At 48.6% G+C, this 21,801-nt stretch overlaps 1 protein-coding gene across 3 annotated transcripts in view; it reads right to left on the bottom strand.

Annotated features, from left to right (window-relative positions):
- Window positions 1-21,801, bottom strand: part of NOTCH1 (notch receptor 1) — a 127,391-nt gene that overhangs the window by 14,705 nt on the left and 90,885 nt on the right. For all 3 annotated transcript variants that reach the window (XM_054998569.1, XM_054998570.1, XM_054998571.1), the window contains 11 exons: window positions 20,860-21,012; window positions 20,300-20,528; window positions 18,640-18,841; window positions 17,240-17,393; window positions 15,965-16,149; window positions 14,223-14,355; window positions 13,139-13,396; window positions 12,774-12,886; window positions 11,205-11,773; window positions 10,000-10,425; window positions 9,230-9,378 (listed from right to left, as the gene is read on the bottom strand). In XM_054998569.1, the coding sequence (XP_054854544.1) occupies window positions 9,230-9,378; window positions 10,000-10,425; window positions 11,205-11,773; window positions 12,774-12,886; window positions 13,139-13,396; window positions 14,223-14,355; window positions 15,965-16,149; window positions 17,240-17,393; window positions 18,640-18,841; window positions 20,300-20,528; window positions 20,860-21,012 (2,571 nt within the window). The remainder of the gene's footprint in view (window positions 1-9,229; window positions 9,379-9,999; window positions 10,426-11,204; window positions 11,774-12,773; window positions 12,887-13,138; window positions 13,397-14,222; window positions 14,356-15,964; window positions 16,150-17,239; window positions 17,394-18,639; window positions 18,842-20,299; window positions 20,529-20,859; window positions 21,013-21,801) is intronic.

The raw sequence follows: 21,801 nt of genomic DNA, 5'->3' as shown, positions 1-21,801 counted from the left end.
TTGAATCTAGCCTGATTAAAAGTTCTGGGTTGAAAGCTTATGCAATGTTTTGTGTCAGCGTGGTCATTTGCTAGCCAGAACCAGTTCTAAGTCCACCAAATCAGCAGGTGGTGGGAGGTGGGGTGGGGTGAAGGGAGTCTCTTGGCACTGTTCGCAAAACCGAAAGATGGCTGAAGAGGAAGCAGCCAGGCCAAACAAGGCTGCCTGAGGCCCAAACACACGACTTTTTGAAACGTCCCTAGGCCACTCGTCATTTGCCTCCTTCCCGATCCAAAGCCCCATGCCTCTCTGTTTCTGGGCAAGATCCTGTATCCTGGATGAAGACTCATCGCCAGCAACGTTTGGGCTGTTCCTCCATTTGGCAGGGGTTTGGACTTGATGGGTCTGTAAGCCCTTCCCAACTCTGTGAGTCTCTGGTGTGTCTGACGGAGCGCCTGCCTGTCAGCTACCACTGGCGAGAGGTCCTGGTCCGCGTCTCCCTACCTTCAGAGCTGGGGAGGGGGGGGGGCTGCTTTGCATGCTCAAGGTCCCAGGGTCAATCCCTGCCATTTCCAGCTGAAGAATCAGGTAGCAGGTGTTGGGAAACGCCAGGGAGCTGCTGCTGGCCAGAATGGACAAGATGGGCCTGGCCTGCTTCCATGGGAAGGCATCTTCTTGTGTTCAGCTCTGAAATTCCCTTCCCACCGATGTCTGCCTGGCCCTGAACCTATGTTTTAGGTGCCACATGAAAGCTTGATTGATCGCACTGGAATTTTATTTATTTATTTATAGTATACTTTTCTCACTGAGAACCAAGGTCAATTACACAGTGCAAGTTAATATAATCAACAGCTAGAAGATTCAATGAACAAAAATACAATATGATCAACACCTAAGACATTCAATGGTTGCATGTGGACACAAGGGAAAGAAGCACTGGAGAAATTTCACCAGGCCTTCAGCAACTTCTTCCTTTAAAATGACCATTAAAACCAGTCCACACAGGAAATACATTTTTTAGACACCACTGTACAAATACAAGACGGAAGCTTAAGAATCATCTTATACTGGAAACCTACTGATCGGCAAACACCCACATGCTTCTAGTCACCATCTCAAACACACCCAAAGATCCCTCATCTACCGCATCTGTTTCAGTCCTTCTGACAGAGAGTCTCACCTGCAGGATCTACAACAGACATTTTTGGAACCACAGCGCCCACCTGATGTAGTAAGGAAACAGACTGGCAAAGCCAGAAAGATTCCACAGGATAACCTGCTACAAGTCAGGCCCAAACTAAACAACAACAGAATGCCACTGGTACTCATGTGCAGCTCTCGGCTCAAGCCAGTCCAATGCATCATCATTTACTTACAACCTATGCTGGACAATGATGCTCTTCTCTCTCAAGCATGAGGAGGCAAACCTTTCCTTGCCCACTGACAGCCCCCTAACCTTAAACAACTTCTCACTCATAATAATGTACTCCTAAGCACTGAAACAGGGGACCAGAGCCTGCAGTTAACCAAGATGCCAACTCTGTTCCCATATTTACTCTGACAGTACCATCACAAGACTTAACAACACCAGGTTCATTCATTTGTTCATCTTCCCATGTTAAACAGGACTGCGCTTACCTGTAACTGCTGTTTACCTAGGTCTTCATGAAGGCACATATTGGGATCTATGCTTGCGCAGGCCAGCCAATCATACCGGAATTTCTTTAGCTTAGTGCTACTAAGGGGGGCAACCTCCTCATACCGGTCCAAGCCGGTTTTCCCCGCTGAAATGGTCACGTGATCAAGGAGGTCACCCCTCTTCTTCCCCAGTTTTCATGCGCCGCCGCTGACCCTTCAACTTACACTTGAGAGCTCACAGTGGAGCGGGGGGGGGGGGGGGGTGGAATGTGTGCCTGCATGAAGACCTAGATGAACAGCAGTTACAGGTAAGTGCAACTCTGTCTTCATCTACGGTCTTCAGTGCAGTCCCACATTGGGAGAATTGCAAGCTACTCACCAGGTGGTGGGGTAATGCTCTCAGGTGAAAAGGGACTGCAGAACTGCTTGTCCCACCACCAACTCTTTTCAAGCATTGAGATCCACCGCATAATACCTCACGAAGGTCTCCTCGAAGGACCAGGTGGCTGCTTTGCAGATGTCCACTAGAGGAACTCCAGATAAGAATGCAGCCGAGGTTGCCTGCACTTTCACTGAATGGGCTCGAAGACCAAACAGGCGTGGCACCTTAGCCAACATGTAGCAGTGCCCGATTGCACAGACCAGCCATCTGGATATAGTTTGGGTGGAAGCAGCCTTGCCCTTGTTAGGTCCCAAGTGACAAACAAAAAACCTTGTATCTTTGCAAAAGAATTTGTTAAATAAAACAGCTCTCCTGACATGTAATGCGTGTAAGTGCATGTTCTTGGGCGGTTGCAGGGTCTGGGAAGAATACTGGGAGGGATATGCTTTTTGCTGTATGGAACTGATACAACTTTGGGCAAAAACTGTAAACTGGTGCACATTACTACTCTATCAGGGCGTATCTGTAGAAAGGGAGGTTCTATACTCAGTGCCCTGAGTTCACGGATCCTTCTAACTGACGTAACAGCTAATAAAAGGCCACCTTCAGTGACTGGAGGCACAAAGAACATGTTGCCATTGGTTCAAAAGGTTTAGACATTAATTTTGCTAGCACCAATGACAATGACCATTGGGGTACTACAGGGGCTCTTGGTGGGTACAAGTTATACAGTCCCTTCAATAACAATTTCGACAAATAGTGTGAGAAAATAGTTTTTCCGTCCACTCCCCTATGGAATGCAGAAATAGCTGTCAAATGGATCTTTATGGATGACGAGGACAGCCCCGAGGCATGTGGTGAAACGAAGGATTCAAACACACTGGACAACTGACACGTTTCCGGTGCTATGTTCTTAGTGTTTGCCCATATGACAAACCTGTTCCATTTGTTCACATACGACTTCCTAGTAGATAGTCTGCGTGCATTAAGCAAAACATTTGCCACCTCCTCTGAAAAGTGCATGCCTAATGTCCCAGGAGCCATGCTGTCAGGTGTAATCTGCCCAAGTCGTGGTGCAGTTATCAAGTTACGTTATCAAGTCTGATAATACTGGTAAGTGGACATAACGACCCATTGCTAGGCGTTTGATTGTACGGAACCACGGCTGACGTGGCCAATATGGAGCTATTAGCATGCATTCGGTTCCCTTTGCCTGAAATTTGCCAACTACCTTCTGAATTAGTGGAATGGAAGGGAAGGCATACAACAACGCTCCCTTCTCTGGAGCAGATCACTGGGACTTTGGTATTGTCCCGTGTGGCAAATAAATCGACTTGTGGGAACCCCCATTGTCGGAATACCTGATGTGCATACATGTCTGTCAGGACCCACTCGTGTTGTGACCTGCCCATCCTGCTCAACTGATCTGCTCCTGTGTGGTGTACACCCACTGTTCACCTAGGTCTTCATGCAGGCACACATTGCCATGGTCTAATGCTCAGTCCCACAAACGGATGGCCTCTTTGCAGAGCTTTCTTGAAGCGGTGCCACCCTGTTTGTTTATGTAAAGTTCCATGGTTGTATTGTCCGATAAAGCTTGGACCTTCCTGTGCAACAACATATCTGCAAGAGAGTTAAGTGCATAATTTACTGCATGGAGTTCCAATAGATTAATATGTTTCCGTTTCTCTGACTAATACCAAACACCATTTACCGACACCTCCCCATAATGGCCTCCCCATCCTTCTAAGGAGGTATCTGTCGTTAAAGTAACCTCATGGCATGGCAAGCCAAATTCTACTCCTTTGGGCAAACTGCCAGCTACAGTCCACCACCCCAAAGAACGTAAAACCTTTTTAGGGATTGAGAATTTTTTGTGTGGGGATTGGAATCCTGGGTGAAATTGTTGAACGAACCACAGCTGTAAAGTCCTCATCTTTAAGTGTGCCAAAGGAACCACGGGTGTGGTTGAAGCCATGAGTCCTAGCAATACCTGGATCATTTGTGCTAACTGGAACCTGTTTGACTGAAAATGTTTGGCCAGATGCGCTGATCTGTTCATCCTGTCTGTAGGTAAATATGCTTTATTGGTGATAGCATCCAACACTGCTGCAATAAAACTCACTCTTTTCTTAGGGACCAAGTCTGACTTCTTGTTTATAATTAACCGCAAGGATTCACATGTATCCAGTATGAGGCTTACATGCCCATTCAGTTCCTCTGGCGACACTGCCGTGATCAGCCAGTCATCTAGATACGGAAAGATCGAACAACCTAGTCTCTCCTAAGGTGTGCTACCACTATGGCCATGCACTTCGTTAATACTTTAGGTGCTGTTGCCAACCCAAAGAGCAGTGCTGTGTATTGGAAAAATCCCCTCTAAACACAAACCTAAGGTACTTTCTATGTCTCTCATGGACAGAGACATGGAAATAGGCACCCTGTAAGCCCAGGACTGCAAACCAAGAGCCATTTGAGGCCATGCCTATCACCCAGGGTAGGGTACCCATCCTGAACTTCGGGATTCTCAAATGGCTGTTTAGGCCTCTCAAATCTAAAATGGGTGTTCTCCCTCTGTCTTTTTTGTCAACCAAAAAGAAATGGGGGGAAAAACCAAATGGCGTATCAGAGCTAGGCACTCTTTCCAGGGCCCCTTTGCTCATCAAATTTTGAATTTCTTCCTGTAGCTCAGGTAATACATTACTGGGAGCTAGATAAGGCAAATGAGTAGGAGGCAATGTATAAAATTCCAACATGTAGCCTACTTTAATAATGGAAAGAACCCAAACATTAGAAGAAAATTCTGTCAAGCTTCCAGAAATTTACACAACCTATTCTGGAAGGGTAGAGGGGCAGCCGACTCTTGGGCCTCTAGTCAGAAATGACCTTTGGGGTTTTGCTGACCATCCTTATTTGTTTGCCCTCGCTGAGATAACTTTGAACGACTAGATTGTTTTCTTCTAGGCTGCGACTGACCCATATAAGGACCTTTATATGGATACTGGGGCCTATAGGGTTGAAATCTATAAGGCCGGTAATCACATCTTTGCTGGTAATCACGCCTCCCAGGATATCTATATATTGGCATTTCCAGATGACTGTGGCAAAATGCCATAGGAATTGTCCGTTTCCCGGTCCTTTTTCTTCTTAGATAGGTATTCATCAGTTTTCTCCAAGAACAAAGAGGTGCCCTCAAATGGCACGTCCCCTATCTTATTGCGCATCTCAATAGGCAAGGCTGTCGACCTCAGCTATGCAAGCCTGCGTAAGGCCACAGGTATATTGAGGCCTCTGGCTGACACATCTAACACATGCCGGCTGGCACTGATTTGTTGTTTTGACAAATTCACTGCCTCCTCAAAGATCAACTTTGCAAAGGCTTTCTTATCTTCAGGTAGGGACTCCATAAAGCCAGCCATCTTCTGCCAAAGAAACATTTAGTATCCACTCATTATTGCTAAATAATTCACCATTTTTACTGCCAAGGTCTATCCTGAGTAGACCTGAGTAGACCCCACAGCATCAAGCTTCTTGCTCTCTTTATCCACTGGGGTCACCATGCTGCCCGGTTTGTGTCTACCTTGTAGTTCCTCCATAATCATGGATGAGGCTGGAGGATGCATGGACAGGTAAGTGCACTTATCTTACCTAACTCTGTAAAGGGCCTCCACCTTCCTTGTGGTGGCCGGTGTCGAAGCCAGTTTCTGACACAGTCTCTAGCATCTCGACGAAACCCTCGATCGTCAGAAAGGCAAAGGCATCCGGAGTGTCAGAGTAAATGTGTTTTAATATGCTACCTCTCGGCGTCTGCTGCTCTGCGGACACATCAATGTTAAGCGATTTCTGCTCTGCATACAACTTAATGTCAAAACTGGGTGAACTCCTTTCCGGGTCACCCAAAGTCTCTTCTGGCAAGGGATCCAACGCTAGACTCTGTTCCGTTCTGACAAGCTTCAGCTCCAAACCCAACTCCAACCTAGGATCAGAAACACCAGATCATGCCCAAGAGAACCAACTTGGATCTGAGAAGTGCAGGGATCTCGTGGACACCGAACAGCCCAAAGTCGAGGCTGCGTAGGAGTAGGCAGGGTAAAAGTCCCAGTTGTCAGGGTAGTCTGTTGGTCATTGTGGAGGGTACCACAATGGCCACTTAGAACGACGGCGTGCCATTTCGGAGGCTGCATATTCTTCATGGCGGTAATCCGCCCCTCTCCTACTTTCGGCGCCCAAGGATGGAGATCCAGACGCTGACCTCCTATGCAGTGGTGCTGGTTCCGACGCCTTCAGTGCCTATTTAGAGACCTTTGCCGGAACCGGAGATTTCTCACGGGTCCGTGACTTTTGCTTAGTCTTTTCCACGTTCTTCAACTTACCCTTGTGTTTCTTAGGTGGGAGGACCAGTGGAGCCTCTTTGGATGTGGCGGGGACTGGTGATTTGGAAGCCCCACTGCTTTCCAACTGTATAACACTAGCTGATGATCAGGCCGAAGCCGAGGTATCCCATGACCACAAGCGGTGCCAATGTTGGTTCTGATGACACAACTTTGGGTCTGACGGCTCTCCGATAGACTTCGGCTCTGAAGATGTTACGGGACTGGCAGGCTTGGAAGCTGATCACGCCTTGTGTTCTGCCGGAGTAGGTATTTTTGCCACTGGGCTACTGGCACTAGACATGGCCTTCTCCCAGAGCATTGTTTTTAAATGTGATGCTCGGTCCCCCTGACTTTCAGGGTGAATAACTGGCAATGCTCGCATTTATTGACCACATGGCCCTCACCTAAGCATGCCAAACACAACGAATGGCCATCTGTTTTTGCCATTTTGGTGCTACATTCCGCACACTTTTTAAAGAGGGATTTGTCTGCCATCCCAACAATCTGAACTTCGGTCTTCAGAAAACAGGTGGGGAAACAACAGGGAAGGGAGGGCTCGAAGCGAAAACTCCTCGACTCACCACTCCAACCCCTGCAGAAGTACGCAGGTTTGTGGGGTGCTGATTCTAAAGCTGTTTTTTCAAAATGTTCCATGTAGAAGATCCAAATACTGGACAACACATCCAACTACTTTGTCAGATTGCACAGGGAAGTCATTGAAATTCATAAGCATAAATACAATTTCAACAGGAAAGAAAAGAGTTTAAGAATGAATAGGGCATGGTTTCCAGTCCTGAAATACACCAGACTAACAAAATACTCTACATCTTATAATAACCCTGCAGATAAGACCACCAATCCATATGCAAAAGAACTTCCTCAGGATACTGTGAAGCTTCCCCCCATTAGCATCCCACACCCTGGGAAACTCTTACAGGATGCCTCAGCCCAAACCCACCTTCCTGAGTAGATATAAATTACCTGCTAACATCTTCTCCACACATTGACATTGAGAGATCTGTCTTTCAGTGCTACACCTCTGAAGATGCCAGTCACAGCTGCTGGCAAAACGTCAGGAACTACAATGCCAAGACCATGGCAATACAGCCCGGAAAATCCACAACAACCATCGTTCTCCGGCCGTGAAAGCCTTTGACAATATATAGCTAAAGAGAACGTCTGCCTCTTGCAGAGGTGAACACTCAAAAATAATGGGAGAACATTTTAATCTTCCACGGCATTCCACAGCTGACCTAAAAGTGGCTGTTCTCAAACAGAGAAACTTCAGGGCGAAATTACAATGTGAGACTCCTGAAATCGGGGGGGTGGGGTGGGGGGGTGGGGGTGTTAATAGAGATGTCGGATTCTAATCTTGTTACCAGTGCTAATTTTTGCTCTCATCAAGCTGCCTTATATGTACATTCACATTCGGACATCTTCCTTTGCTACCCGCCCCCATCTAATCCAGCTGCATTGTACCTTTACATCCTAATGCCTCCCCTGTAACACCCTGACCATTTTTGGCTAGGAAATAAAGGCTCGGGGATCGCCATTCCTACTCGTGTCTAAAGAAGGGAGCTCTGACTCTTGAAAGCTTACACTCAGAAATCTTTATTGGTCTCTAACATGCCACTGGACTCAAACATTGCTGTTCTACTGCAGACCAGCACAGCTACCCACTTAAAACCATCTCTTACCAAGGCACCTCTCTGAGCCATTTCTTATGCCACAGCCTTATTACATGACTCAAAAAGCCCTCCTGAATAATTCGGTTTTGCACAGCTTGAAGAAAGCCAGGAGAGGGGGAGCTTTCCTGAACTCCTCGGCAGGCCATTCCATAAGGTGGGGGCCACCACAGAGAAAGCCCGTGTGCAGGAGGCACCTGTTCATTTTGGCTGACTGCAGAAGGCGCTCTTCAGCAGCTGTTGTGGCAGAAGACAGAGGGAGAGGCGGTCCTGCAGATATGAGGGGCCAAGGCCACGAGTGGCTTTTTTATGGGACAGTCCAAACCTTGAACTGAGCCTGGTACTGATGGGTAGCCAGTGGAGTGACTGCAGAATGGGAGTAATAGGCATGCTTTGCCCAGTTCCTGAAAGTAAGCAAGCTGTGGCATTCTGCACCGCCTGGAGTCTCCGAGTTGACTTTGAGGGGAGACCTATGTAGAGTGTGTTACAGAAGTCTAGTCTAGATGTTACCATGGCATGAATCCAGGTGGCTGTCTTCCAGGCCAGTCTGAGTTGTGAGAAGGCCTTTTCTGAAGCTGTGGTTTCTTGCTTCTCTAGCAGCAGTGCTAGATTCCTTGTAACCTCTAGGCTCTTAACTGAGTCAGCCAGTGTCAACTGAACCCAATCAAAGGTGGGAAAAACAATGTCCTTCAAGATATCTGACTTCCCAACTAGCATCACTTTTGTCTTGTCTGGGTTCAGTTTTAATTCACTTGCTTTCAGTCATTTTACACTGATACACTGACTTTGTTGGTTTTTTTTTTTTTTGGCCTACACTGCTCTTATGCTTTCCATCCTGCTTCTACGACTGGTAATAATAATACTAACATTCGATTTATATACTACCCAGAACAAATTAATACCCACTCAGAGAGGTTTACAATTACCCTGTGAGGTGGGTGGGGCTGAGAGAGCTCTGAGAGAGCTGTGACTGACCCAAAGTCACCCAGCTGGCTTCAAGAGGAGGAGTGGGGAATCAAACTCGGTTCTCCAGATTAGAATCCCGCTGCTCTTAACCACTACACCAAACTGGTATTAGTTGAAATTAGCTGCTCTTTTAAAATAAAAGTACATGCAGCTTACATATAGCATACAAATATATGAAATCAATAAAATACATTTATTAAACTTACTCTTCACAGCTTCAATTTTGTAGGGGATGTCCAGGTTGCCAAGAGAAGCCAAGGCGCCAAGGAAAGCTGCTACATCCGTGGCACTCTGGAAGCACTGCGAGGAAGACTGGATGCACTGGCGGTTGTCAATCTCCAAGTGGACGACAGAGCTGCCGGTTTTTGAAAAGTAAGAAGAGGCAAGAAGCAACGCTCTGAGTGCAGCGAAAGTCACTGCTCTCAGGCAGATTAAATCAACCACCCCAAACCACCATACTCTGGCTCCAGTCGCCAGCTCTGGAGATGGCCACTAGCAGGTCACTGAAGAGGCAGCATAGAAATATTTTAAATTAGTAAGGGCATTTTAGGCCTGGCTTGGGGTTCTCTGATGTCCCTGCTCCACTACAGTGGGTTTGTAAACAAGTATATAAAAGTTACTAGTGCTCAAAAAACCTTGTACCAGCTCACCAACTCACACGTATCTATATTATTAATCTGTGGCACACTGATAGAACGGCCACCTTCTTTCAGTTTACCAACTCCCAAAGCAAATCTTACCCTAGGTGAGCAGCCATTTACCTGCTTCCTCTAGACATGAGACTGCTCCCTTCTACCTCTGCCCCCCACCCACCCCCAAGGTGCTGGCAGAAACACAGGCTGGCCACGAGCTCCCGCCCCTGCATGGACAACCCAGGTAGCTCCCGCGTGTGTCTGAGCCAAGACAAGGGAAACACAAGCAAGACAGACAAGGGGCTCAAGAGGAAAGGCCCACCAGACATGGCTGCTACCCTCACCCGTAGATGTCCAACTGGTCCAGCTCTCTTCTCTGCCTTCCACTGACCCTTGAATAGAATGAGTTCTTCACTTGGAAGACGGCATTGGACACATCCAACCAGTTCTCTGCTGACCTCTTAATGTGATGCTTCTTCAGCTCCTCAGGGTTCCCGTAGTAGGGGAAGATCATGTATTCCCCCTTGGCATCTTTTTTGAAGACCACATTGGTGTGCAGAACACGACTGAGTTCTCGCAGGAAGTTGAAAGAGTTGTTCTTCAGGTTCTCTGGTGTAGTCAAAACCACCACCACCAGTGTGCCATCTGCTAGCTTCTCAGGTACATTGTTGGCACAGTCCAGGCCATCCCACTCGCATTCTGCATTGTTGCACCCCTGGTCACAGTGGCCATCTGAGAAATGGTCCTTGCAGTACTGGTCATACAGAGGACTTGGAAAGTTGAAAGAAAAAGAGAAACCAGTCACACTCTGTGGCTAATCTGCACCATGTGAGAGCTGAAGCAGTTCTGCATGGCTCACAGGATCCTCCCAAAGACACAGGCTCAGCTTGCATTTGGGTACCACTGCAGCCCCAAATGCACCCCTGCATGCACGCACGTCAGTAGGGAATTTGTTCTGCATAGAGGCAACTGGTTAGAATGTGCATTAGCACAATTTCCAATCCTTTGCTATATAGATCCAGTACTATGTCCAGTGAAGAAACACACAACCCCTCTGCCTGCACACTGCTGGGAAAAAAGCTGTATGGAGAAGGACAGCTGTTTATCAAGGGAAGTGTGTACACCGTGACCCACGTTCACACTGGGAAACACTGATAAGTACCTGAGTAACCCCATTTGAAAACCACAAAGCACCTCTGGTGCTCAAAGCGTTTCATGCACATTATCTCAGTGATGCTTTCATCACCAAAGTCAGTCGTTACTCTTGTCCCCGCATTGCAAGTAGGGATCCAAGGCTGAGTGGCGCTTGCCAAAGAACACCTCAAGGGTCTGTGGCAGAGGCAACATGTGAACAAGGAGCTTCTTGGCTCATCTCTCAAAGCAGCTGCATTATGGGGAATAGGGCTACACCTTTGGCTTCCCCACATCCCTACCTTGAAAAAGTATTTGAAAAACTGAATCAAGGGAAGCAGATTTAATTCTACAAGAGGAAGGAGATGCCTGCCAAAAGCACGGGGCACCTCGGGACAAGAGCAGGGAGGACGCTTACTTGCACTGCCCGTCAACCTTCTGGCAGTCAAAGCCGTCGTAGAGGCAGCCGGTGCTGTTGCACTGCGCATCGCACTTCCCGTCGTTGAAGTACTTCCAGCACTGCAGCGCCTGGGAGCAGTTCTTCCAGGGGTCGTCGAAGTTGAGCGAGCAGTCTCCCCCGTCCCAGCCACAGGCATGGTGGTTGCACTTGGTGTCACAGAACTTGTTGCCCGCTTGGCTGGCACACCCTGGGATCTCGCACTTCTCTTCAAAGGACGGGGGAGTGATGTCCCGGCCGATGCCCCCAGGGAAGTCAAAGTCCAGGATGTGGCAGTTGAGCCCATTGAAGTTGACCGGGCAATGGCACCGATAATGGGGCTTCTCTTTGGTGAACTGGCATGTGCCTCCATTGTAGCAGGGGCTTGAGTGACAAGGGCTGTTGGGGGGGAACTGGCACACAGGGCCCATGAAGCCCTGGCCACACATGCACTCGGAGCCCTTTGGGGTGGAGACACAGGTCCCACCGTTCAGGCATCGAAGAGCCCCACAGCTGCGTGAATCATTTTCACAAGTAGCTCCTTCAAAGCCCTGAGGACAGAAGAACAGAACATTAAGGACACAGAGGCTCGCCGGAGGATCAGTACCAAGAGCATCTAGCCCGGAGTTCTGTCTAGCCAAAGGAGTTGGAAAGCTAAAGGTGGGCCCATCTCATCAGGCTTCCGGCTCTCCCAATGGCGGCCCAGAAGCCTCGAGGGATGCAGTCAACAGCTCTGCCCTGCTGCTTATTCCCAGGGACCTCAGGGAACGGCAGGGCCAGGGCATGATGGGAGATGGCCACCTATCTGTCTGTGGCTCAGCATTCAATCGACAGAGAGTCTGTCTCTGAATGGGGAGGCCACTCTCCTACTGAGGCAGCTACAAAGTGGCATGCTCCCCTTTTTGATCACAGAGGCAGGGCTATGTGCCAGGGGTACCCTGACAGCACACTGATTATGATGCCAGGGTTTGCCACTCCAACCCTAACCTGGAGGAGAGAAGAATCCATGTTTCTCCTACATTCACTGCCCTGACCTGGATAGCCCAGGTGAGCCTGATCTCGTCAGATCTCAGAAGATAAGCAGGGCTAGCCTTGATTAGTAATTGGATAGGAGCCCTCCAACGAAAACCAGGGTTGCAGAGGCAGGCAATGGCAAACCACCTCCGTCAGTCTCTTGCCTTGAAAACCCCACTAGGGGTCGCCACAAGTCAACTATGACTTGAGGGCACTCTCCACCACCTACATTCACTACCAACGCTGGAATTCCAGTGCAGAGAGAGAATCCAGAGTGACAAGAAGCCAGGATGAGGCAACTGGTGGACAGCACACCGCCTCCCCACTCACCCCAAGGGCCCCTCCCCCCAATATTTAAGGATCCTCCTTATAAACACTTGCCATTTCCAAGTGGAGGAGGCTCAGCAATCTCCAAAGTGCTGGAAGTGACAGCCGTGGTACCAGATCTAATCAAAACAGCCTAGGAACACGTGGGCCCCCACACTTCTCTGAACATCCCCTCACCCCGCACCCTAAAAACGAGAACCCACTACTCACAGGGGGGCATTTACAAATGTAACCATGCTGAGTGTTGCTGGCAACTGCACAGGTCCCACCATTCCTGCAGGGCTTGTTTCGGCAGCCATCTACCACACTCTCGCAGTGCCGTCCTGTAAGGGAATGCGGAAAGCCTTGCATGAGGACTATGCCGCCCCATAACTGCATGTGAGCATTTTTTGAGCCGTGGCCTCTGGCTGCATATTTTGCCCTTTCACCTTCCACTGGCATACACATGACCTTATTCATTCAGTGGAGCAGTATTCAGAGGGGGTTATAGAGCAACAGAGGCAGTAAAAGGGAAGAGGAGGTTTACCAACACCATCTTCTATGAGAAAGGAACCTTCGGGGGTTGCGAAACTTACCCGAGTAACCTGGCCGACACTCGCATATGTAATCATTAATGCGCTGCACACAATTCTGGGTCCCGCGTTGGTCGCAGGGGTTGGAAAGGCACTCGTTGACATCTCCCTCGCAGCGCTCCCCCACAAAGCCAGGTAAGCAAATGCAGCTGTAGCCCCCCACCCTGTCCACACACTTCCCATTATTGAAGCACTTTGGGGCCAAGGTGTGGGCATCAAAGAAGGGGCTGCAGTCATCTACATTGATTTCACAGTGGACCCCTGAGGACAGAGACAAAACACAGATGAGCAGGGGAATCTCACAATGTGTCTGTGACACATGGAGCCGTCCTTTTCAAAGGCACTTTTGGAGGGGTAGGACTCCGCTTCCAGAAAGCACCTCTGTAAACTGACTTTCCTACAAACCAGAATCGCAGTGGGGCAGCCCAGGGGATTCCTGATCAGATCAAGCAGCTGCCACCCAATGGGCCAGATGCTTGGTCACATTAAAAGACATCACAAGTGTCTGCATCGAGGAAACCAACCAAGGGCAAAGATGAGCCACATTTTGTGGCCTTGGTAAACCCTAGTGCAACGGCTACCTCTTCCCTCATTTTGCATAATCCGTTTGGTTGCCTTTGTGTCCAGCGTCCCTTCTGCTGGCTTTGCTAGGCATGGGAAGGGAGGGGACGCTGAAGTCCAGCCACCCCCTCCAGCGGCCATTCTGCTGCCTTGCAGGCTGCCAAGTCTTCAGCAAACTTTTTCAAGCACGCCTTTAGAGTGAGAAGGCGAGGAATGGCTTTCTGCTTTCTTTTCCTTTTTTTGAAGAACAGCCGAGGTTGTGAGGAGGCTGGATTGCGCACCTAAATACTTCCCTTTTCCTGCAGCCCTGCCCACATCCTGCGACCCAGGGTCCTCTCCCCATAAGAGGGGGAAGGCCTCGCAGCCATTGCACAAGTCAAGGGCATTCCTGTCTTTGGGCCTTATCTGCTAAACTGACCCAGGCTCTCCATCTGTCAGGGCTGCCACTGGAAGTGTCCAGGCATTTCCAATCCTCTGGTCCCCCACATGCAGCCCTGTGTACCCTCATCTATCTCCAGTCACTTACCTTGAGTTCCACGGGGGCAAGAACATTTGTAGGTGTTGATGAGGTCAATGCAAGTTCCTCTGTTTTGGCAAGGCTGAGAAAGGCATTCGTTGACCTCCTCCGAGCAGTTAACCCCGTGATAGCCAGGAACACACTGTGAGAAACAGCACAGTCGGGTTTTGACAGATTCATTCTGGGGGCCCATTCCTACTGCTCCCAACTGGCATACTGTGGGACAGAATTAGAGGTGGGGCACGGCCTGGGAAAGATTATAGTTGGTTCTGAAGTCCACAAAGGAAAGGACTCCAAGGACTTGATAAGGAAGCCTCTCCACTTAAGTCTTCTGTACTGCACGGAAAATGAGGGTGCAGCTCTCCTTACAGACTTCACCACACACACACACACACGAGAGAGAGAGAGGGACAGCAGGCATGTCAGAAAAGAGAAATGCTCCAGTCCACAGCTGGACACTTGAGCTGTCTCTGGAAGTGCTGCTTCCAACCACCCACATCCACCTCACCCCAGAGGAAGGGAATTCTGCACAGCTCATGAAGAAATGTTGTTTTAATTCTATATTGGAAAAATGGGAAGGGCATTAAGTGTTATTTTAACAAAGAACAGAAGTGTTGCTTTTTAATGGAAATATCAGATCAATAGTCCTGATATTTTATTAAAACTAATAATGTGCAGTTAAAACAGGGGAGGAAGGGAGAGAGAAGAAAGGCACACAGCTGATCAGTGACACATCAGCCCTTTAAATTCTAAAGAATCATTATTTCCTTTGGAGCCAGATTCAGGCCCAGCAGCACCATAAAGACCAACTAGATTTCCAGGGCATGAGCTTTCCAGAGCCATCCAGTTGGTCTTTAACGTGCTACTGGACCTGAATCTGGCTCTTCTACTACAGACCAACATAGCTACCCACCTGAAACTTATTTCCTTTGGGAGATGGATGCCAGGTCTACCCTATTAGAAGTAACAGTCTTCTGAAATTTGAAGTGCTGGTGCGCTGCTGATCAGCTGTTGACTGGGTTGCTCCCAGAAGCCAGATCTACTACCTATTAGGAAATGGACTTATCTGTTGGGGAAGAGCCTGCCTAAGATCTTCAGGCTGTTTTTGGCCCACTGGCAGCTTCAGAGCCATGCCGTGTCTCGTCAGCAGCTGCAGTCCTTCCTGACCCGTTAACAGCCTGCCCGCAGAACAGTAGGAGACTTGGGGTGCAGGCTGCAGCTGTGTCTTTTGGGGTCCTCTGACTCCTGCAAGGCTTGGTTGCCCCAGCTCTTAAAGGGTGGGCTCTCACCCGGCAGGCAATTATGGGGTGGGTTCCAGACATTTTCCTATGGGCAGTGTACTGGAGCTCCAGAGGCCAGATCTATTGCCCATATGAAATAACGGCCCTTTAAAATTTAAAAGGCAGATGCACCACCAACTAGCTGCAGAGCGCCTCCTCCTCCACAGCCGCTCCTGCCTCAGTATTCAGGATTCCTGATTTCAGTATTATTGGGCGTGATGACATCAGAATCAGGAATCGCGTCAGGGAAACAGCAGCAGCATTAGAAATGGCCAGCCGGATACCCAAAATATCAGGAATTTTATTTGGCTGGCAATATTCACCTGCACATACCAAGTCTGCAGCTACATCCTGCTGCCTACTTTTCCTGAAGCTTCTCTGAAGTGCAAAACACACATGGCTCCCCTAACTAGACGTCTGACGTGACTTCGCAAACCTCGTGTTCTGCCACCTCATTCCCCTCCTCCGTACCTCACACGAATAGCCTCCAAGGTAGTCGGTGCACGTGGCCCCATTCTGGCACGGACTCGGGGAGCACTCATCCACCTGCTCCTCACAGTAGCTGCCAGTGTAGCCAGCTTGGCAATGGCAGAAGTGGGTGTTGCCTATATCCACGCAAAGGCCTGAGTTCCTGCATAACTGTGTGATGTCAACACCTGCGAGACCCAAAGAAAAGCAGAGGATCAAACACAGGGGTCCAGCCCAGGGTGTTGCCCCGTCGGCTGGGCCAGCACGTGCTCAGGCCCTGGAGAGCCTCACCAGGCACAGGAGAGGAGGGGGCTGCGCTGGGCTCTGTGCCTGCCAAACAGCAGAAAGTCCAGCACAAGCCCCGGGAGTCCAGCCTTCACACCCTCAACCCAGCTAAAGCCCAGAGGGGCCCCTGGGTCAGGACACCCTAATTTGGGGCTAGGTTTGGGTCATCCATAGAACTGGCCTGGACCCAACACCTTTAGAGCTGATAAAAACTGATGATTTAGCTAAAAAAATGTTAAAAACCTTAGTTGTAGAGGGTTTTTTTTGTAAATTGTTTCAACCACAACAAGTTTCTTTTAAAAACAATCCTGGTTAAAAATGAAAATTTTATTTAAAATTCCCTATTGCAAATTTATTGTGAAAATCTGCTTTTATTAGAAAAGAAAAATTTGTGAGGAGCCATCAACGTTCAATGTCACAGTCCTGGTAAGCAAGCCACCCCGAGTGCCACCCACTGGTCCAATGGGGAGCTTTTGGTACTCTTGCTTCCTGTCTAAAAACTGATCTCCACTCTTGGCTCTGTACTCTCAATTAGACAGATCAGTCCCAAAACATGAACCTTCCATCTCACGGAGGAAATGGCTGTACCCTGGAACGATCACCGGTCCTTGCTTCTGGTTGGTGCCTTCTACCTTTTCAAGGACAGAAGGCACCTACATGACAAAGCAGAAAATAACTAAAAAGAAGCTATATATTGTACATCATTTTCTTAAATATAGTGCTAATATTAATTTAAATATTTCAGAAATTTAAGAATGTATCTTTTGCAGCTGTATAAAGGTTTTACTCCTTTTTAAACCAAAATTTTGATGGTTCCTACAACCAATTAGTATACCCATTAATTTAGGAACTATTTTAAATCCATGATTTTAGTCAACCTTTTTTTCTGAGGAATCAATCCCCCTTTGGACACATGGAAAACAAATAGCCCCCCCCCACACACACACCAGGGTAGAAACAGCGGAGAGGCAAATGGCCGGGGAGGAGGCCCACCTTGCTGCTTTGCAGCCACCTCGCAGGAGACCTTGGGGATGCCACAGTCGACGCCCCTCCAGCCCCCAGGGCACACACACTGGTACCGGCTGTCTTTCTGCAAGCACTTCCCGCCATTTTTGCAAGGGGAGGAATCACACCAGCGCACCAGGTTCTGGGGAGAAGAGAAGGTTGTGCAGTATCGTCAGAAAAAAACCCAGATTCCAGGTCCCGACAAGCAGCCTTGCAAATTAAACTCTGGATTGCTGGCAGAAGGATATGGGTTCCCCTCCCCTTTCACCCTAACAACCTCTTGAGAGCTGGGCTAGCTTGGCTCCAGTGAGCATCAAGGCAGAATTGATAATTGAACTCTGGCCTCCTCATTCCTATTCCAGCAAGCTAACCATGACCCTACACTGGCTCTCCACTTAAATTGTGTACGACAGCAGCTCTGGCAGTGAAGCAAGTCAGTGCCTGGATGGGAACCCCTCCCCTGGCATCACCTTCAGCTCCAAGATGGAAGAAAAGCAGAACTGGAATAAAATAATTACATTTCAGCTTCCGGTGCAAAGACACCTTCTGAAACATGCTACAGAGTCTTGTCAGCTGACAGATGTGTGTGCGTGTGCGTGGGAGGTTTCTGCTCGGGCGCAGCCCCCAATACTGTCTCCCCTGCCCAGCTCTTCCCCTCAGCCCACAACCCCCAGCCACTGCATTCATACGATGATCTCCCATCTTCCCCCATGCAGTGTCTCAAGCAGAACAAATAAAACCCCGCCACTGTGTCAGGCTAGAGATGACAGGATGTGGCAGACAGGTCCCTGCACCACTGCAGCAAGAAATCCAGGCTCATGGTTAAATGGCTTTATTCAGAAATCAGATCATTTCCACATATATATATATATGTCCACAGGAGTACTCAGAAGCAGGGTAAGCGTCTAAGCAGTACACGTTCCTTGACAGGAATAGAAACTTGAGGAAAGTACACCTCTAAATACCCCACCACTCCCCCCTCCCAACTAAACCACAGGTTTAAGCGGGAAACATTCCGGGAACTTCTTCCAGCCTGGACAGGACAAAAGGCATAAGATTAAACTGCAACATTTCAGGCAGTGCAAGGTCGCTCCTGGGAGCTTCAAAGGGGAAGACGGGAAGATGGAGATAAGCCAGCTGTGTTCTCAGGATGCTTGTGAAACGAAAGTGATGGTTATGGCATTTGCAAAATGACATTAAGATACAGCATTAGCAATGGTTCATAGCAACAATACAGAATGAAACAATGGTTCAGTATTAGCATTGGCATGGATGGGGCTCAGACACGACACACTGTCAGCTTAGCCTATCTTTGCGGAAGTGCAGGGGTAAAGAGCAAGCAGAGAACTCCTTGCAAGGTCGTCCCCACCAGGTCACCCTTCCCATACCTGGCAGCTGAGGCCCGTGTAGCCCTGAGGGCAGGTGCACTTGTAAGTCCCATAGCTGTCCTGGCAGGTGCCTCCATTCAAGCAAGGCTTGGAGTCACACTCATTGATGTCATGCTCACAGTAGATGCCAGTGAAGCCAGGTGGGCACATGCAGGTGAAGGTGTTGATGCCATCCATGCATGTTCCCCCGTTGAAACAGGAGCTAAGAGACCAAGGATAGAGACCATCTTTCCAAATGTGCCTGGAGACACTCTGAAAAATCATTTTCTTCCAAATCTCTCCAAACAATCACAAATTTTGGGCTGCAGAAGGAGCATCAATAACGCAAAGGAGGCAACTAAAGACAAGTAGGTGTGGTTATTTCCAGAACGGCACCACGAATGCTGTGGTTTGCAGAAACTTCCATAGGCATGAAGCCAACTGTCAGAGCTATGAAGTGCATGGGGCCATTTATAGTAGGAAGAAAACAGGAGGGTTGTAACAAACCACTGAAGAGACCAGTGCCGCACGTGAATTAGAGTATTTATCATCCAAGTAAAAACTCTGTACGAGTTTCGCTACAAAGCTTCTTCAGAGGAAATCTATCTTTCCTTTTCCTTATAGCAAAACAAAAGGAGCAGTAGTTTTTTTGTGGTAAGAAAAAGGAAAGAATTGCAGATTTCCCTGAAAAAGCTTTGTAGATAAACACATAGGGAATTTTATTTGGGTAATAAAAGCTCTTCTTCATCTGCACCATTTGCTTTTGCCCATTTCCATTCTCCATTTATAGCAAATAATTAAGCACTGTCTCAAGACAAGGGATGAACAGAGGTGGTTTTCCATTTGTCTTCCTCTGCATAGCGGCCTTGGTCTTGGTTGGTGGTTTCCCATCTAAATACTAACCATGGCTGACCCGGCTTAGTTTCCAAGCTCTGACAAACTCAGGCTGGTTTGGGCTATTCAGGCAGCTATGGGCCATTTATGCCGATCTTAAAAAGGCAGAGGGGAACCCATTCCAACCCTACAGCATAGCAATGCATGTTTCACAATTCTATGCAAGCAAAGGAAAACCCCAGAATACAGGGAGGGTGTGAAGGAATGAGCCAGTGCTGGGCCCCTGTGGTCCCTTTCCACATGCCCAGGGTAAGGCTGATGGCCACTTTGGGGTCAGGAAGGAATTTTCCTCCAGGCCAGATTGGCCAGGGATCCTGGAGGTTTTTTGCCTTCCTCTGGGCACTGAGCAGGAGTCACTGGGGGAAGTGAGGGGGGAGATAGCTGTGAATTTGCTGAATTGTGCAGGGGTTAGACTAGATGACCCTTGGGGACCCTTCCAGCTCTCTGCTTCCACGTTTCCTGCTGCAGCACCACAGCAGCCCTAATCACACTGCCTGTCATTGGTGTTTTCTATTTTACTGAGTGTAAAATAAGGCTGGGAATCCCAGCTCCCATTTCTTCTAAAAAACTCACAGCTGCAGAGATACTGAGGCATGACTAGCAGAAACAGTGTAACTTATGCAAAAGAAGCAGGACTGGCAAATAACCTGCACAACCCACAACGACTGCAGCATTCTGCCTTTTGGGTGAGGAATTCCGGTTGTTTTGAATGGACCACAGACACAACCCTCTGCCACTGGCTGTCTACACACCAGTTCCAAGCTATCCACAGTCAGTCAGGCCCTACCTTTCAGTGCAGTCCGGTGTGTTATTCTCACAATGGAACCCACTGAAGCCGGAGGGGCAAGTGCAGGTGTAGCTGTCGACGCAGTCGGTGCAGTTGGCCCCGTTCTTGCAGGGGTTGCTGGAGCACTCATTAATGTCCTCCTCACACTTGGGACCCTGGAATCCTGCCTGGCAGTCGCAGAAGAAGGTGTTGATTCCATCGGAGCAGGAGCCGCCATTGTGGCATGGGTCTGGAGGGAGGAGGAGGAGGAGGAGGAGGAGGAGGAAGGGTTATGCTGGCGTCCAGGACAGCTGCTGCGCTTGGGCCTACTGGAATAATGGGTTTCATGGAGGGGGGCACTGCACGGCTGGAGCAGATGACTGCTTCCTGCTCCAGACCCATGGATCTCCAATGTCCTGCCTTTGGGGTCAAAAAGGGCAGTGGCCCAGAGTCTGCCAGCTAGAGCCAGCTTTGTTCATGACAAAGAGCTACTTCGTCAGGCGCCTGGCCAAGTCTAGACGTACTCTGCCTGAACTAGAGGGCCAAGGCAACAGCACCCCCTTCCAGCACTGGGCTCTTACTGGGATGGCAATCATCGATGTCCATTTCACAGCTGTGGCCTTTGAACCCAGGCTTGCAGAGGCAGCGGAAGCTCCCCTCCGTGTTCTGGCACCCAGCACCGTTCTGACAGGGGTTCTTCACACATTCATTAATGTCAATCTCACAGGTTTGTCCTGAGAAACAAATTTAAATGCAAAGGAAGGGTATTCGTTAGGCTTTAAAAATATTTTTTTTTAAAAAAGTATGACTACCAAATGATTATTAAAGCAATTATATTTAAACACACGTATATAGTACCAAAACCTCAGTATTGCCGTCTCTTGCAGATCCTGAAAGGAGAGAGAAGCTTACAATCTGATCACCATTAAACTAGAGCGCTCTCTCTCTCTCTCAACATCTGATACCAGCACTTAGGCCTGCTATACCAATCACATGGGCCCCCTCTCCACCACCGCTTGCAAATCAAGTTCCTTTCTCAAACAGAGTTTCAAATGGATCTATACATCCTGATAGAGGGGAAGCCTGTTTAGCACCAACCTGATGAGGGTCAGTGAAGGAAGCCTTGCTAGCATATGAACGTACCCAGTTACTGCATTTGTCACCCGGAACTCTATTTGATGGGCCACCATTCTCTAAAATAAGGTGGGTACCCATGCAAGGTGGGCTTCATTTGCAGTGGCCCCTTTGTTATGGAACACACTCCCTGAAGGCCTTCCAGGGAGTAATAATTTATTTATTTATTTATTTATTTTATTTACTTTTACCTTTATATCCCACATTTCTTCCCAGTGGCTTATATTATTCTCCTCTCACCTTTTTATTCTCACAACAGTCCTGTGAGGTAGGTTAGGCTGAGAGGGTGTGGCTGCCCCAAGGTCACCCATCAAGCTTCCATGGCAGAGTGGGGATTCGAACCTGGGTCTCTCAGATCCAAGTCCAACACTCTAACCATTACACTACAC

The sequence above is a fragment of the Eublepharis macularius genome, chromosome 14 (genome assembly GCF_028583425.1).
Source record: "Eublepharis macularius isolate TG4126 chromosome 14, MPM_Emac_v1.0, whole genome shotgun sequence".
Classification (NCBI taxonomy): Eukaryota; Metazoa; Chordata; class Lepidosauria; order Squamata; family Eublepharidae; genus Eublepharis; species Eublepharis macularius.
Note: the sequence above shows the minus strand (reverse complement) of the source record. Positions and strands in the feature narration are given on the sequence as shown.